At 48.3% G+C, this 18,346-nt stretch overlaps 1 protein-coding gene across 1 annotated transcript in view; it reads right to left on the bottom strand.

The window, feature by feature from the left end:
* The window catches only part of CPD (carboxypeptidase D), a 65,172-nt gene extending 47,098 nt beyond the window's left edge, over nt 1-18,074 (bottom strand). Inside the window, exons 1-2 of the mRNA XM_075594248.1 lie at nt 17,290-18,074; nt 6,950-7,197 (exon numbers count right to left, since the gene is read on the bottom strand). Of these exons, the coding sequence (XP_075450363.1) occupies nt 6,950-7,197; nt 17,290-17,972 (931 nt within the window). The 5' untranslated portion in view covers nt 17,973-18,074. The remainder of the gene's footprint in view (nt 1-6,949; nt 7,198-17,289) is intronic.
* Between the last annotated feature and the right edge of the window lie 272 nt (nt 18,075-18,346).

The following is an 18,346-nucleotide window of genomic DNA, read 5'->3' as shown; positions in this document are numbered from 1 at the left end:
AATATACCTCATTTCATGCCGTTTGATTGCTTACTTAAGATTACACCGTTTGTGACTGGACAAAGACAGATATCATTATAACCGAATTTCCGAAAAGCCGTTTGGGAATAATCCAAAGCATACAGATCTTTGCCTCAGGAAAAGCTTTTCATTTGTTGAGCTGGGTAAAGAGTTTCCGAGTAAATGCAAATATATACATAGGGAGGCAAAAAAAAAAAGAAAAAAAGGGGGAGAGAGCAAACAAAAAATAGGTGAACTTTAAACATATCCGCCCATTATGCACACTCAAGTTTGTCTTTGTTTCTGTATTACTTCATGGTCTTTGGACACAATACAAAAAGATGCTACATATGTTTATTCCAACCAAGTGAACCAAGAAAAGTGTTGCACACAAACGGAGCGAAGCCAAGTAATACTTGTAGAATGAAAGGAAAAAAGAAATTGAAAAACGGGGGGGAGACAATACAAATGTATATGCCAACAGATTACACCTTCTGGCATGAATACACTAATAGAGGAACCATTAAATCAAACTTGGCTACATTTAATATGTGATGGAAGTGTTACATATACTGAGCAACCACATAAAAGAATATAGGCCTAATCTCGAAAACTCGGGCCAAGTATTTCCTTCTAACCACATAGTCTGCCAAACGAAAAAACAATGAGCCACTGAATGAGTATTTCTCTAATAGGGGCAGAACAACTCAGATTGCACCTCATCAGTTTGCAGTTGTGTTGCAGGCCTGTGTGGCAGTGAAGGGAATAAAAGGTTCTCTTTTCAGTCGGGCCTCAGACAGACCGACTCCTCACTCTGTTATATGCTCCTCCGTATAAAGCAGCACTATACACTGCTCGAGCTTTGAGGGGGGTACCTTAGTGACTGATGGGGTTCCGTGGAGTTCAAGCTCTTTCTAGGGACTCCCTGGTTGCCAGTAAATTAACCCTTAAAACGGCGAGTAACAATATGGTGCGGGTCAGCCTTGGCTCCGGCAGACAATAGAAAGCCGCAATGTAATCTGGCTGACATTTTTATATATTTTTTGACAGCACTAGTTAAAACGTAAATGTTACATTTACCTGCAACCCGGGTGTACCCACAGCTAGGAGTGCCATAGTTGAGCTTAGTGGGACCTCTGGTTCCATTAAAAAAGAAAAAAAAATTAGTAGGGATTGCTGCTTTAATTCTTTTATTATGACAATTATATGTGGTCACCTCTTTCAAAAGGAAGACCAGCCGAACCCAAGAAAGGGATGGAAGAGGATGCCCATACAAAGCTCAACAAAGTAACAAAAGAGGAGGATTCCAACCTTGTTGATGCAAGGCCCATTAATTCAGCTGTCTGCTTCATACAGACTTGTTTAGAAATCTCTGATAACGTAATACAGCTTTGAAAATGGAACTCATTCCATTCACATCATACAGTCTTCATTTCTTCCTGCAAACGTTTCATTCAGCTGACCAACGGATTGAGACGTTTGGCCGCGACCAAAACGCCGCCGGCAGACACTTCGCCGTGGGAAATTTCGCAAGTGATGTCCACTCCTGCGCCTGACCGCCAGGTGCGCACCCAACAAGCAAAGCCTGCCGCTCCAACAGCTGCATTTTTAAATGTCCCACGCGGGACATTTAACGATGGCGCGTCGGAGCAGCCTATCTAGACAGTGTAGCGGTTTGACGCAGGACATTTAAACATGCAGTTGTTGGGAGCTGGGGTCGGGCGCTGCAGAGCTGGCTTGTCGGGTCAGTTGCACGGCGGACACATGCGGGACTGGCGTTTTGGTAACGGTCAAATGTACTAGACCAGCTGACCAATACGTAGTAACCAAACATGTTCGTCTACTACATTACACAAAGACAATTTGATGAACATCCATTTGTGATCTCCATTGATCAGCAACCCTAATCCCAAAATATATGGATGGAGGCAGTCATCAAGGCCCAAATTTACCAAGTGGCGCTGTGCCATAAAAGATGTTGTGGCGCAAGAGACACCCAATAGCCCAGTCACTTAAAATGGGCTATGGGCTTCTACTTTGGCTCCAGAAGGGGCCTTATGGAATAGCACTGCTTGGTAAATATGGGCCCAAATGTAGAACAGTCACAATAGCTTTGTCAATTGAACCTTAGTTTGAGGGCAACCTTTTCTGAAGTCCGTAGACTGGTTGGGGGAGCCTCTTACTGGTGTCTTAAAGACCCCAGTATTTCAGATCGAATTACTCGATTCAAACATCTTCAGAAATACCTGGTATGACCAGCTTACAAAATGCATTATTAGAATCATACTTTAAAAAAGGATAATCTGCTTTGTATCGGTTTGTTTTGTGGGCTTAACGTTAAACATGTTCTACCCAAGAGGCAAAAAAATTAAAATATGGCAAATTTAATGGAGGATTAAACTACTTTTGCCGATTCTGTGTGATAGACGAGCCATTAGTTTGTCCTGCTGTGAAGTATAAGAATTTAATTCATAGAACCACTGCCCCTACCAAAACCTTTAACCTCCATTTTACAGATACCGTACATACAATTCACACACAAATTAGCAAAGTCATACAGCCAAAAGAATGTGTACATCATTTTATAATACAGTACATCCTTTATTTTCATTATAATACATCAAATAAAGCGCTCAGGTTTCAGTTACAAATTAGGGAGGAAGCTGGTTTTCCTGATAGTTCATTATCTGATGGTTCATTGTATTTGGAAATACTGTAGTTCTCTATACCACAATTAAATTGTGTTATATACACAGAAATTATTATGAAACATTACACAGGCCCCTTTATATGATTTAACGGATCGGTATTATATTTCTGTGGGATGGTGCAGGAGTTAGCTTGAATCTGTATTGTGTCACATTATTGCTTTCTCTGCTTTTGGACACATTATGCAGTACAGGAGGGCCCCGGCGGGTATACTGCGGGTTCCGTTCCAGAGTCCCGCCGTATAGTGAAAATCGCCGGAAAGCGGATCCGGCGATTTTCAGTGCTGCGCATGCGCAAACCGGCATTTTCGCCATTCCGCGCATGTGCGACCTATGTGCTGTGCGCGCAACCTGTGGTCTGCGCATGCGCGCCGTGCGCACCCGCCCATTCTGCACATGCGCGATTTCAGATTCAACATGGCGACCCCCTTCTCAGTGCCGCCGTATCAGCGGATCGCCGAAAGCGGATCGCCGAGAAGCGGGGCCCTGCTGTATAGTACACTGTTGCACCATTTAAGAATGCATTACAGCTCAAAAAACAGCTTACGTCAGGGCACACACGCTAATTCTAATGTAGTTTTACAATCAAAATACTTGAAAATCATATTTCTAAATTTAGCATCTGCATCAGATATGTTTACATTACCTAAATTTACAAGGCGCGTTTTAGTGCGAAAAATTGCACTCTGCAACTGCTGATTGCATACTGGTTGCTTGGACAGCTGAAAGTTCAAGGGCCACATCAAGGCCCTTCGCAGACTGCATTTGGCCCACCGGCCGCCATGACCTATGTACCAAAAACTTCCATCACTATTAGACTTTATATTTATTTATAACTGGCAATTCTCTATATTCTAATCTATTGTTAAATTAAAATCACAGGAAAAATGGTATTTTCTTTCAAAAGAAAGCAATCCATCATAACCAATCTTTTGGTGGACCCCGTGGCAATGTTCCATGACACCACATGGCCATGTGCAACATAGGTTGAAAACCACTTGACTAGAGCATGGAGGCTCAACCTGCCCCTCTCATTCGGTCTAAATTTCCAAGGATTTACAAGGCGGTTTTCTCTTAATGCAACAAATGAACTACTGAAGCATGGCTGCCCAGCGTTACTTCTGGGAAACCCCAGAGTGATTGGTTTCTTAGAATTCCCGAGCAACGCCGGCTACTTTCAGCTGGTGCTCTATAGATGAAATGACGTCTCTGAGACGTTTGCGCACCCCTGTGTTAGTCTGTGCCGCCCCCCCCCCTTACCTTGAAGAAATGGATTGTGTGTGCTGGGCAAGAGGATAGGTGGTAAATGTGTGGTTATAAAATATTCACTATTTATTTTACATTCATACCATAAATAATTCAATGGAGAAGTAGTCCTACAGTTGGCTAACCGGTACATAAAATGAATGATTAAAATAAAATTTAAAAAAAAATCGCATCAGGGATACAGAGTTGGAAGATTTTGAATTTACTTTAGACATTTGTAGTGGTAATTTACCTCTTAGGTTAGAGAACAAAGCAAAGTGTAATGCTTTTAAACTTCTAAGGCTGCATGCACTTTACTTCAACTGAGACAAGAGTCTGAGCGCATTACTAGCATCTGTTATCACAACCAAAATCAGTAACATCCCGTACAAAGGCGAACAATTAGCTTTGCTAGCGTCATTCGCCATTACACAGCATGGATGCAAGTCCGGTAGATGAGACTATTTACTTGAGATTGCCCAGATTATACAGGCCATCCTTTTTCCAGGATATCCTGGTTCAAAAATGATCTGAGTCATAAGACTTGTATTTTACCATCCCACCCACTGATTCAGAGCCAAACCGTAATAGTCGTTGTTTTAAAGGCCAGGCGAAGGGAGTGAGGCAGGGTAGTAACAGATGGGGTTTGCAGAAAGCCTTTTCTTGCCAAATGTAATCGTTTTATGCAAATCAACAAGCATTACCAAGATACAAGAGCCTCTTGCAGGGTTTTTGTGTTGTAAAAGATTTGTATTTATCTCACTCATCCATCTTCTTTTACAAACTTCCAGATCTTATGCTTTCCTAGTGAAATTTGAGTTATTATAGTTTTTGTGGCAAATGGCAAGTCAGCTCCAAGAAAAGAAATTAATACAGTCCATTAGCTGTGCAGATAACATTCTAGATCAGTGGTTTTCACCAGAGGTTCGTAGAAACCCTTGGGCTCCCTGTGCATCCCTAAGGCCGCGCCTATAAGCGCACGTGGCGGCGGCGACAATGCATTTGTTTTCGGGCGACGTCGCATCACCGGCACTATAAGCGCGGCCTAAGGCGTCGTCCATGCTGCCGAAGACCGCACAGAGGCGTCCGCGCGGCGCCATCACATTGCCTTAAGGCATCTATTGCACCCATAAACCGTCCACGTTTCAGCAGCAGGGGGCGCGCGTTGCGCGAGAAATCAGTTGAAACGCAGCCTAAAGGGGTCACTGCAATTCTCAGGTCATTTGACAATTGTACCAAATACAGAAGAATTTGCAATGCATCTGATCTCAAACATGTTATTAGAGAGGATTGGGGTTAATTATTATTCATCGGATATCAAACACGCTATTTGAGGGGTTGGGGTTCCTCTAAGTTTCACAATCTAATTATAGGGTTCTTTAACTAAAATAATAAATAAAAAAACACTGTACTACAGGTCACTTAATCAGTTCTCTCCTGGGGGCCCCAATGAAATGCAACCTTATTTGAAATCGTAACATTAACTTTACATATAGGAAGTTTCTGCCACACAGATTTTTCCATGATTAGGCACATTACCCATGTATTATATGCAGGAACAAACACCATCATTTAACAGTCTTGGAATACATTTCAATCTGTGCACACAAAAAAAATCCCATTTAGGGTCGAGTTTCTGCGAGTTTTGCCCCACAATAAACGTTTCGCTGTGTTTTATACACGCAACACATGAAAGGGCTTGGAAACGTGACACTGAAGAAGTTTACGATCATCAATTGAAGGGATATATTATTTTTAACAAAACATTTCAAATGGTAAGCAAAAGCTCTGAAGAGTTTTTTATCATTATCTAACATCCTTTGGTGATCGGTTGGTTTGCCAGTCCTCAAACATACAGGTACATTGTTTCTACTTGCAAAGTAATTATGAAGCCATCATTAATCAAAAAACAAACATTAGAAGCCGATATTACTGAAATCAGTGTTCCCGGAGAAAAGCCACAAATTCATTTCTTTACAAGATACAAATAAGCAAAACCATTACTGTAAGGGGGATTGAATCTTTACACAAAAGGCAATCACATCGAATTATGGATTTATAACCACCCTTTTAACCTCAAGAACTTTTGCCGTGCCAGTAGAATGAAATCTCATGCGGAAAGGTTTTAAATCAGCATGATCATAACAGAGCTGTAAGCACTGGCTTCTGAAAAGTGCCTTTGTATCTTCTACAGCAAACACGATATTCATTCATTCACCTCGGGCCCATTGCTGCTCATTTTTTTTACCCTTTTATTCCCAAAAGGAATTGGAAGAAAATGTGTTGCAGGCTCATACGGCAGCAACAAGAGACAGGGGGTGCCCAATGCTACATCCCATTGACAAAACATATATGATGAAAAGTAGAAAGTAAAATACTTCAATAATAATATTAAATACTTGGTTATTTGGTTAATCCTTTGGCCAAAGCGTTAAAAGCCTGCACACCAACGTCAATGTGGTGGGTGTGGGAGTTTGAGCTAGCTGGGAATGTGTGTTAATCTATGTCTGACTGGTAGCAGTCAATTGGAGGCTGTGGCACCTCCCCCCAGAGCTCACTCCTCCTCCTTCACCTTTTTAACTTGGGAGGTCATTTCATTTGCTGCAGGAACAAGACCTATAATGGTTCTTCCCCTCTTACAGAGGTAAAAGGAAGGGTTCACAATGTAGTGTAGGACCTGCATTAATTTGGTTATACCTTGACGTTGGTGTGCAGGCTTATAACGCTTTGGCCAAAGGATTAACCAAATAACCAAGTATTTAATATTATTATTGAAGTATTTTACTTCATACTTTTCATCATATGTTTTGTCAATGGGATGTAGCATTGGGCACCCCCTGTCTCTTGTTGTATGCATTTGCCACGCTCAGTAGCGCTCTGGTTGACATAAATATATATTCATCATGTGGTGGGTGTGAGAGTTTGAGCTAGCTGGGAATGTGTGTTAATCATATGGCAGCAAGGAGGTTATAAAAATTGGGAAATTCATGACGTACCTTGAACATCGTACCACTCCGCTCCATTGGTGATCCCATCAGAAAAGACCTCTTCGGGCTCGTCCATGCACTTTGGAAACCCAGTCTTCATTATAGGGTGGTTTGCAGCATAGGCTCTGGCAAGGTATCTAAACACCTTATCGTCAGATGATTTGCTGTAGCTCCCAGACTTCCCGTGCGTGGGGGAATCATCGTAAGGGTAACTCGCTACCACAGAACCACCATGTAGGTTCCCAGAAAGCAGAAACCTGGAGGAGAAATGGAAACACGTTATAGTTCTGAGAATGGAAACACTTCAATATAAAACGGAACACAAAAATACATACATTGCGCACACTGACAATTAATGCAAGTCACAAATTCACACTATCTGGTCCTACAACCGAAACACAACATTTTAAGTTTGCCTCCCAGCTTCACATTTATAAGATGTCCAGAACCAATTCCTCGTTTATATATCTGAGCTATTGTCATAGTTTATGTAGATATAAAACCCTCCACTACCAGAGGGACCTGACCACTCCTTGTCCCTCGAGCGTATACTTTTTCATATTCCTCTTGTAAGTTTAGTGTGAAAAAAAACCACCAAATACTTCACTTTTGTGCTACGAGAGCTTAAAAATAAATAGATGTAAAGTGGTGATAATGCTATCATTATATATGACAATTTAGTAGGAAACGTGAATTTGCGATAATCGCCATTTACTTGCAAGCTTCGGGACAACCACTCGACCTTTTGGTGACTAATTTCAGGTGTTCCGGCACAATGCATTTGTAATTGTTTTCATCGTCTGTAGGTAAAATGTCACTAGTCTATGACAGTTCATATAATATTTCTCAAATTACTCACGGAAATAGTAGATCTCAACAGAGCTGTCAAACACTTGCACAACTAATCGTCCCTGCGGGCATCATGTGCTGGGGTTATAATAAAGCGCATGTCCTCGGCCTTGTAACACTATATTTTTAACGGTTGCTACATAACAAAAACTATGTGGAAAGATTTTACCACAAAAGTCTAATTTCCGATACTGCAATAACCACCACAAACAGCAACACATCTGTATTTTTGTCAAGTTATTGTCTAATAACCATGGGGGGGGGGGGAATAAATGTCATCCGCCATTTTAACCCTTGTGGTGCCATTGGCAGTGCTGAAGGCCTCTTAGCACCACAAGGGTTAAGAGACCTTGCAAACATGCGTTTGTCCATCATGTTCCAAACGAAATGAACACAAGATTGAAAATACACGCGTCCCAGCACTCAAAAAAAAATAACCAAAGAATAAAAGTATTTAAATGCATCATCTCGTGTATTTATGGCTAAAGCATAATTCAAAAGAACATCTTTCTACAAACAACAGGTATGACATGAGACATTTGTCACTCAGACTAAGAGTTACAGACTAGCCACAATACGAAAGACTAAGAAAGCTGTATTAATGCACATAAAGCAGAGGCACAGAACAAGAAAACGGGAGTATAATACTGCACGGTAGATGGCACAGAATCAAAACTACGAGGTGGTAGAATATTACTAAAGGTGTTCAGGCTTCCTCAGCCCCTTCTCTGTATGGACGCAGCGTTGCTGAAGCCGAGCGAGTTCCCAGGTGGTTGTTTAATCGTAGCGTCTGCCGCAGGCTGTAAGCAGGCTCCGCTCCGGCTGACAGTATGATGGTAGCTCTTGGCCGGGCACTGCTCCCAGGATAGCTGGTACAGGCAGATCCAGTGACAGCACACGGCTCTACCGAGCCACGAAACCGGGACACAGACGGACGCCGCAGTCAGTGGTTTTGCAGTCCGGTGGATTGGCAAGTATTCAAATCTTTTGGAGAAAGTGGCGGCTTGTGGCGGGATGGTCTCAGCCAGAGGATGCAGGGGTGATCGTTGATCAGTATATAGGTCTGTAACCATCAGATACGTGGCTGGAGACTATAAATGAATAGAGTCTGGAGGGGGGCGATTTCCAAAAGGGCTCCCACAATCACGTATTCACACTTTGGTGTTTTAAGACATGAGTGTTTGTATCATAGTGAGGCTGGGTCTCAGTTGGGTTGATTGTGTCCAATGGATACAGAGGACATAAAATCGGATTTCGGAGGGTTGAAGTTCAGAGCAGGGACAGCCTGAAGGCTGAGACTGCAACAGCAGCAGTGGAGGCTTATGCTGCGCTTATAGTTACGGCGACGTTGCGCAGCGCCGTACCAAGAGCATGCGCTCCATCGCGGGTGCCCATAGTGGGTGCGACAGCTGACGTCACGCAGTCACCGAAAGTCAAAGGATTTTGGACTTCAGCGATCGGCGCGTGAGTGGTTCAGCCAATGAGGGCGAACCGCTCACGGCCACGCCTCCGCCACACCTCCTGTCGCCCTCTGTACAGACTCCTGCACTGTAAGCAGGCATCGCTATTACAATGGCAGCGGCTAATGTCGCATCGCCGTCACTATAAGCGCAGCCTTAGGGTTTTCAAACGTGCTTCCCTTATAGTATGTACATGCAATGAGTGAAAACAGGAAAGAAGGGCAACTTGTACAAAAATGGTTTTCTACAAAATAAGCAGTATGTATGTCTATATTTATATAGCGCCATTAATGTACATGGCACTTCACAGCAGTAATATACATGACAATCATAAATAATACATAAGGGGAGAAGTGCTCCAGACAAAAGTAACATTTAGGAAAAAGAGTCCCTGCTCCGAAGAGCTTAGTCTAATTTGTTGGTAGGAAGAACGTACAGAGACAGTAGGAGGGCGTTCTAGTAAGTGCGTCTGCAGGGGGCCAAGGTTTATGTATGAGGTGTTAATTATCAGCCATGGAGCTACTCATATGTAGCTGGTTTTGCAGCTTGATCAGCTTCCAAATCCAGTCGTCCAAGGCTTACAAGCTGGGAAACAGATACTGCTTGACACTACCGGTATCTTAAAAGCTGCAAGATTATCATTTTGTTTTTAACCTTCTATATAAACCTTAATTTACTGTTGACTGACAGTGCAGTCGCTCTTACAAACAAGTCATATGGGGTTTATGGTATGTTCCCCAAGCCCTTCACAACCCTCAGTTGCGTCTCCTCCTGATATTGCAGAAATTTCAGGAGCCAAAAAGCCCCTGAAGACGATTGTAACCCCATAGCACCATCCAGGTTCACTCGCACATGGTGTCAAAGGCAGCGATTTTCTTTTGTTGCATCAATTGTCTACTCCAAGACATGAAAACAACTCAAAAACTATTCTTACTGAAACATGAGGCGTTGTCTTATTCATTTAAGATGATCATTTAATAGGACATACACCTTAACTTGCTCTACATTCAACATTTAACCCACAACAGGTTCTGGATGACCTTACCAACTGCCCATGGCACAGAATCGATTTAATTCCCGACCCTGATTCTGCACTCGACTATTTCCAATCCGAGTTCTTAAAACTCTGCGATACCCATGCTCCACTACGCAAAATAAGGGTACGAGGGGCCCACCTTCCATGGGTTACAACTGACCTTATTGCACTCTACCAGCTCAGGGATACCTTGTGGAAAAGCTACAAAGTAACTGGCACTACCAAGGATCTCAATCACTACAGATGCATGCGGAACATGTGCACAAGGCAAACAAGGCATGCAAAAGCACAATATTATTCTGACAATCTCCACCAAAATACAACAAACCCAGCTAACTTCTGGAAGGTTATCAACAATATATTCCAGCCTCCAAACCATCAACAACCAAGTAATATCACCAAGGGGGATATTACTCTGACAAACCCCACTGACATTGCAAATGCATTCAATAATTACTTTGTGGGGTGTACCACTAACTTATTAGCAAAACGCAGCCCAAACCACAAACCTGAATCTCATCCTGGGAGTACCCCTATAGTCCCACCCCCTCCCAACACTGCCCGCAATTTTCAATTTGGCCTAGTATCTTAAGAGGAGATTATACAAGCGCTCCTCAAACTAAAACTAAGCAGCCAATGTGGACCTGACTTACTACAATCTAGGTTCCTACGACTTGGTGCCCCAGCCATTGCCAAACCAATTGCGTCCATAGTCAACTCTATCCTGTCTGCAGGCCATATCCCTAAGACATGGAAAACTGCCAGAGTTGTCCCAATCTTCAAAAGTGGGGACAAAAACACTGTCTCAAACTACAGGCCAATCTCACTTCTCCCAATTCTATCCAAAGTCATGGAAAAATGTATCCACTCCCAATTAAGCGATTTCTATACCAAGACAAATTTCCATAGCCAATTCCAATCTGGTTTTCGTCCCAAACACTCCACCGTAACTACCCTGCTAAAATTTTGCAATGAAATCCAGTGTGGAATGGAACGGGGACAACTCACTGGTACAGTATTCCTAGATTTTGCAAAGGCTTTTGACACAGTTGATCATGCTATCCTGCTTAACAAACTCCAGAGCTCTGGAATAGGGAAGCATGCTTTAAACTGGTTTCAGTCCTACCTATCAGGAAGATCCCAACATGTGTCCATCTCAGGCTCTAACTCCAACCCCCTGGATATCACCTGTGGTGTCCCGCAAGGCTCTGTTCTGGGGCCCCTACTCTTCTCAGTGTTCATTAATGATCTTCCCACAGCTTGTAAGGAAGCCTCAATACACATGTATGCAGATGACACAATCCTATATGCACACAGCCATAGCCTCTCTGGCCTTCAACACATACTTCAGTCTGACTTTTTGAGACTCGAAAACTGGATTTCCCAAAACAAACTGTTTTTAAACACTGACAAGACTGTAACAATGGTATTTGGGACCAAGACTAAATTTTTAAAGCTTCCAGTGACTGAGCTCCTGATTAGAACCAACGCTAACACCACCCTAACCCTTGTCACTAGTTTTAAATACCTGGGCTTATGGTTTGACTCCCACTTAACATTCGGGATGCACATTGATACCCTGACAACCAAGACCTATGCCAAACTAGGGGTACTTTACAGGAACAAATCCTCCCTAAGTCTCCTGGTCAGAAAGCGTATTGCACAGCAGATGCTAATGCCAATTATTGACTACTAGCTGAGAGACCCGGCGTTGCCCGGGATGTAATGTTCCCGCTCCTCTCTGTCTCCTCTCTCCTCCCCCCTCTCTCTGTTTGTCCCCCATTCACATCAATCCAGTCCTCCCCCTCCCTCCTTTACAGCTCTGTTTGTCCCCCTTTACAGCTTCATGCAGTGTGAGTGCGTCAGTCATTGTGTGTGCGTCAGTCAGTCAGTCAGTCAGTGTGTGTATGTGTGTGTGCGTGCGCGCGCGCGTCAGTGAGTCTGACGCAGAAACACAAACACACACACACAGAGTGAGTGACGCACACACACACACACACACACAGTCAGTGTGTGTGTGTGCGTGTGCGCGTCAGTCAGTGTGTGAGTGCGCCAGTCAGTGTGTGTGTGTGTGTGTGTGTGTGTGTGTGCGCCAGTCAGTGTGTGAGTGCGCCAGTCAGTGTGTGTGTGTGTGTGTGTGTGTGTGCGTGCGTCAGTCAGTGTGTGTGTCAGTCAGTGAGTGTGTGTGTGTGTGTGTGTGTGTGTGTAGGGTGTGTGTGTGTGTGTGTGTGTAGGGTGTGTGTGTGTGTGTGTGTAGGGTGTGTGTGCGTGCGTCAGTCAGGGTGTGTGTGCGTGCGTCAGTCGGGGTGTGTGTGCGTGCGTCAGTCGGGGTGTGTGTGCGTGCGTCAGTCGGGGTGTGTGTGCGTGCGTCAGTCGGGGTGTGTGTGCGTGCGTCAGTCGGGGTGTGTGTGCGTGCGTCAGTCGGGGTGTGTGTGCGTGCGTCAGTCGGGGTGTGTGTGCGTGCGTCAGTCGGGGTGTGTGTGCGTGCGTCAGTCGGGGTGTGTGTGCGTGCGTCAGTCGGGGTGTGTGTGCGTGCGTCAGTCGGGGTGTGTGTGCGTGCGTCAGTCGGGGTGTGTGTGCGTGCGTCAGTCGGGGTGTGTGTGCGTGCGTCAGTCGGGGTGTGTGTGCGTGCGTCAGTCGGGGTGTGTGTGCGTGCGTCAGTCGGGGTTTGTGTGCGTGCGTCAGTCGGGGTGTCTGTGCGTGCGTCAGTCGGGGTGTGTGTGCGTGCGTCAGTCGGGGTGTGTGTGCGTGCGTCAGTCAGGGGGTGTGTGCGTGCGTCAGTCAGGGGGTGTGCGTGCGTCAGTCAAGGGGTGTGTGCGTGCGTCAGTCAGGGGGTGTGTGCGTGCGTCAGTCAGGGGGTGTGTGCGTGCGTCAGTCAGGGGGTGTGTGCGTGCGTCAGTCAGGGGTGTGTGCGCGCGTCAGTCAGGGGTGTGTGCGTGCGTCAGTCAGGGGTGTGTGCGTGCGTCAGTCAGGGGTGTGTGCGCGCGTCAGTCAGGGGGTGTGTGCGTGCGTCAGTCAGGGTGTGTGTGCGCGCGTCAGTCAGGGTGTGTGTGCGCGCGTCAGTCAGGGTGTGTGTGCGCGCCAGTCAGGGTGTGTGTGCGCGCGTCAGTCAGGGTGTGTGTGCGCGCGTCAGTCAGGGTGTGTGTGCGCGCGTCAGTCAGGGTGTGTGTGCGCGCGTCAGTCAGGGTGTGTGTGCGCGCGTCAGTCAGGGTGTGTGTGCGCGCGTCAGTCAGGGTGTGTGTGCGCGCGTCAGTCAGGGTGTGTGTGCGCGCGTCAGTCAGGGTGTGTGTGCGCGCGTCAGTCAGGGTGTGTGTGCGCGCGTCAGTCAGGGTGTGTGTGCGCGCGTCAGTCAGGGTGTGTGTGCGTGCGTCAGTCAGGGTGTGTGTGCGTGCGTCAGTCAGGGTGTGTGTGCGTGCGTCAGTCAGGGTGTGTGTGTGTGCGCGTGGCAGCCAGCCGGTGTGTGTGTGTGTGTACGTCAGTCACTCTGTGTGTGTGTGCGTCAGTAAGTGGGTTGTGTGTGTGCGTGGCAGTCAGTCAGTGCTGGTGTGTGCGCCAGTGAGTGTGTGTGCGTGCGTCAGTCAGGGTGTGTGTGCGTGCGCCATTCAGTGTGTGTCAGCCAGTCAGTGTGTGTGTGTGTGTGTGTGTGTGTGTGTACCTCCTTGCGCCAGCCAGTGCTCCCGGCCGCGGGGGGGGGGGGGGTTGTGTGTGTGTGTGTGGGGGGGTTGTGTGTGTGTGGGGGGGGGGGGTTGTGTGTGTGTGGGGGGGGGGGGTTGTGTGTGTGTGTGGGGGGGTTGTGTGTGTGTGTGGGGGGGGTTGTGTGTGTGGGGGGGGTTGTGTGGGGGGGGTTGTGTGGGGGGGGTTGTGTGGGGGGGGGTTGTGTGTGTGGGGGGTTGTGTGTGTGGGGGGTTGTGTGTGTGGGGGGGGTTGTGTGTGTGGGGTTGTGTGGAGGGGAGGGGTTGTGGGGGGGGATTAGGTTACCTCCTTGCGCCACCCGGTGCTCCCAGCTCGGCCGCGGTGGGGTGTGAGGGGGGGGTTACCTCCTTGCGCCAGCCGGTGCTCCCGGCCGCGGGGGGGGTTGTGTGTGGTGGGGGGGAGGTTACCTCCTTGCGCCCCCGGTGCTCCCGGCTCAGCCGCGCGGGGGGGGGGGGTTGTGTGTGGTGGGGGGGAGGTTACCTCCTTGCGCCACCCGGTGCTCCCAGCTCGGCCGCGGTGGGGTGTGAGGGGGGGGTTACCTCCTTGCGCCAGCCGGTGCTCCCGGCCGCGGGGGGGGTTGTGTGTGGTGGGGGGGAGGTTACCTCCTTGCGCCCCCGGTGCTCCCGGCTCAGCCGCGGGGGGGGGGGGGGGGGGTTGTGTGTGGTGGGGGGGAGGTTACCTCCTTGCGCCCCCGGTGCTCCCGGCTCAGCCGCGGTGGGGTGTGAGGTGGGAGGTTACCTCCTTGCACCCCCCGTGCTCCCGGCTCGGCCGCGGGGGGGGGGGGTTGTGTGTGGTGGGGGGGGGAGGTTACCTCCTTGCGCCCCTGGTGCTCCCGGCTCGGCCGCGGGGGGGTTAACTGCTTGCTGGCGCTCCCGGCGGTAAGACGGGGCCGCGATGAGAAGAGCTGAGTGGGCAGGCGGCGGCGTGTGAGGCGGCGGGAGTTTTGCTGGCGGCGTGTGAAAGGTGAGGTGGAGGAGGCTTGGCGCCGGGGAGGCTGAGGTTTGCGGTAAGGGGGGGCGGGGGGTTTGCGGTGTGGGGGGCGGGGGGTTTACGGTGAGGGGGTGCGGGGGGTTTGCGGTGAGGAGGGGCGGGGTTTTTGCGGTGAGGGGGGCACACACACGACGGGAGTGAGAGGTGGTGGAGAGTGAGTGAGTGTGTGTGAGTGTGAGTGTGTGTCTCTCCTTTGGCCCGTCACTCCGCCTCAGGCCAATGAGAGGTGTGCAGGGGCGGGCGGGCCAAGGGAGCAATCTCATTGGCCTGGCCCAAGGTCCAATGGGATTGCTGCTAGGGACACAGGGAGACACATACAGACATAGAAACATATGACTGTTTGAGAAATATATAGTAGATGGAGACATAGTATATGGCTCAGCACCTCAAACCCACCTTGGCAAACTTGACACACTCTACAATTCAATTTGTCGTTTTGTTCCCCAATGCAACTACAACACACATCACTGCGATATGCTCAAAGAACTAGATTGGTCATCACTAGAGTCTAGGCGCAAAGTTCACCTTTCCTGTCTTGCCTTTAAATTCTTCATGGGCAAGCTACCCAGCTATCTGAACAAGCTCCTCACCCCTACCACTTGCAGCACTTATCACCTGAGATCAGACTCCAAAAGACTGTTCATGATCGCAAGGCTCAACAAAGTATCCGGACGTTCCTCCTTCTCCTACCATGCACCCCAAAACTGGAACAACCTACCAGAGACTCTCACATCCACCACCAGTTTAAGTTCTTTCAAATCTAAGGCTGTCTCACACTTTAATCTGGTCTGTAACTGTTTCATACGCCCATAATATATATTTTCTTTAACTATGCACGCAAAGTCTTGTATATAATGTATACCCTGTTCATTTATGTAACTGTATTTGTAACCATGTATTATTTGTTTTACTCTGTGCCCAGGGCATACTTGAAAACGAGAGGTAACTCAATGTATTACTTCCTGGTAAAATATTTTATAAATAAATAAATAAAGATGTCACCAACATTTCCATCACACTTGCCCACATCAGTTTACCACTTTAGTAGTGACAACCTGAGACTCAGGATCACACTTTCACAGATGCTGCCCTTAAACTTAAGATTGCAAGCAGTTCATAACTATACAGATGATTTTAAAAGAACTTCCATTGTAACCACTTTATAGGGGACACACATTAAATGATGCATTGGCAGTCATGAGATAAATATCCAACTAGTACAGATCAGATGTGCATCTTCAATAAATTAATCGCCTGACAGGATCAACATTTTACTGATATGTCCCCCTACAGATTTAAATTGGACCACACTATTAATCCATTCATTGCAGGCCACACCAGCACTAAGGTGTTGATAACTAGCCTGCCAATAACTGATGGCAGTGATGTTTTCACACCTTAAAGAAAACCAGACAAGTTTCAACCTCTTCAACTTCCAATGCTCCTCAATAAATCAGACACTTTAAAGTGTTTATCCTACTTATAGCCAATGTCTTTGGTGATCAGGCTGCTAATGTCATCTACAGGCTATTCGCTTTCTTCTGCTTGACATATAATCATGACACTATCATTAGCCAAACCAGTTAGAGGACAATACCTATTCATTGGTTTTAGGGGACACCAAGAAAGGGGTAGTTAGGTACGGTTAAAAAGCCTTAGCATGCAAGTGACAATACCATCACGGGGCATTTCTAGGCCAATAGAGACTGGACCATTCCAAACGCAACTGTCCTGTGGATAAACGTCCTTAGAAAGATGAATCGCTCCTCTAACCGGTCTGGCTTCCCTAATACACAATGAAACTCGGTGGAAAATTAAGACAACTCCCTAGTGCTGGCCAAGAAACTCACGGACCGCCGCCGGGGCCATCACCTGGAGCGCTAGGGGGCCATCACCTGGAGCGCTAGGGGGCCATCACCTGGAGCGCTAGGGGGCCATCACCTGGAGCGCTAGGGGGCCATCACCTGGAGCGCTAGGGGGCCATCACCTGGAGCGCTAGGGGGCCATCACCTGGAGCGCTAGGGGGCCATCACCTGGAGCGCTAGGGGGCCATCACCTGGAGCGCTAGGGGGCCATCACCTGGAGCGCTAGGGGGCCATCACCTGGAGCGCTAGGGGGCCATCACCTGGACCGCTAGGGGGCCATCACCTGGACCGCTAGGGGGCCATCACCTGGACCGCTAGGGGGCCATCACCTGGAGCGCTAGGGGGCCATCACCTGGAGCGCTAGGGGGCCATCACCTGGAGCGCTAGGGGGCCATCACCTGGACCGCTAGGGGGCCATCACCTGGACCCCCCTCCCTCCCCTCCCACCCAGCTCACCGGTTCCCACGGATCCACTGCATCATAGCGCTGACCTCCGGCACCTGCGTTAAATCCGGATTGTCCCCTGGCACGAACTGGTCCGGGAAGCTGCGGTTGAGATCCCGGTTCTTGGCGTTGTCCCTCCCGCCGCCCTCCCCTCGGCAGTCCCCCTCCGTGGCCCGCTCGAAGCCGTCCGGGTTGAGGCTGGGCACGATGTAGATGTCGGTGGCGTTGAGCAGGCGGGTGATGCGCAGGTCCCGGCCGTAGCCCTCCAGCAGGTGCCGGATCAGGTAGACCAGCACCTGGCGGGACACCGCCTCGTCCCCGTGCATGTTCCCCACGTATTTAAACTGCGGCCGGTCCGGCAGGGCCCCGGGATCCCCCCTTAGCCTCATCACCCACAGCTCCCGCTTCTCCACTGACTGGCCCAGGCTAGAGAGGCTGGCCAGATCCGGGTGCGCCTGGGCCGCGGCGCGAAGCCGCCCGCTCAGCTCCTGGTAGTTGTAGTAGCGGGTGTATGTCTCCGCGCTCTCCCCGATGTCCTTCTTGATGTGGAGCGGGGAAACCGAGCTCAGCAGCTGGCAGGCGATCACACACAGGAGTAGCGGGCAGAGCGAGAAGAGGCGCTCGGTGCCCGCCATGGTGACCCGGGCAGACTTTCTAGCTGCAACTGCAGCAGCCACTACCAGCACCACCGTCATCCGCCGCCTCCCCACTTCCTGTCTGCGCCTAGCAACCGTCCCATTCACCTAGCGACTCGTTACCGTCTTCTTCTGCCCCACTTCCGGGAACCGCATAACACAATTGACCAGCTCATTGCCCCACTTCCTGTATACCCCCTGTCAAAATCAATGGTCGCAATACACATCAGTTTCCGCCCCACTTCCGGCACTTGGATGACAACATGTAGCCACGCTTTACTAAGTGACCCCTAGCGGATTACAGCCAGTAACAGCGCGCGTCAGTTTGATTAACCCTTGGATTGGAGCTTCCCAGGAGGGTCATGACTGGAAGGGGAGATGCATTGTGATCACTGTATTGGTGTTATTTAAATCATATATTTTTTTTACCAGTA

This window comes from Ascaphus truei, chromosome 3 (genome assembly GCF_040206685.1).
Source record: "Ascaphus truei isolate aAscTru1 chromosome 3, aAscTru1.hap1, whole genome shotgun sequence".
Lineage (NCBI taxonomy): Eukaryota > Metazoa > Chordata > Amphibia > Anura > Ascaphidae > Ascaphus > Ascaphus truei.
This window is presented reverse-complemented; position numbering and strand designations above follow the sequence as displayed.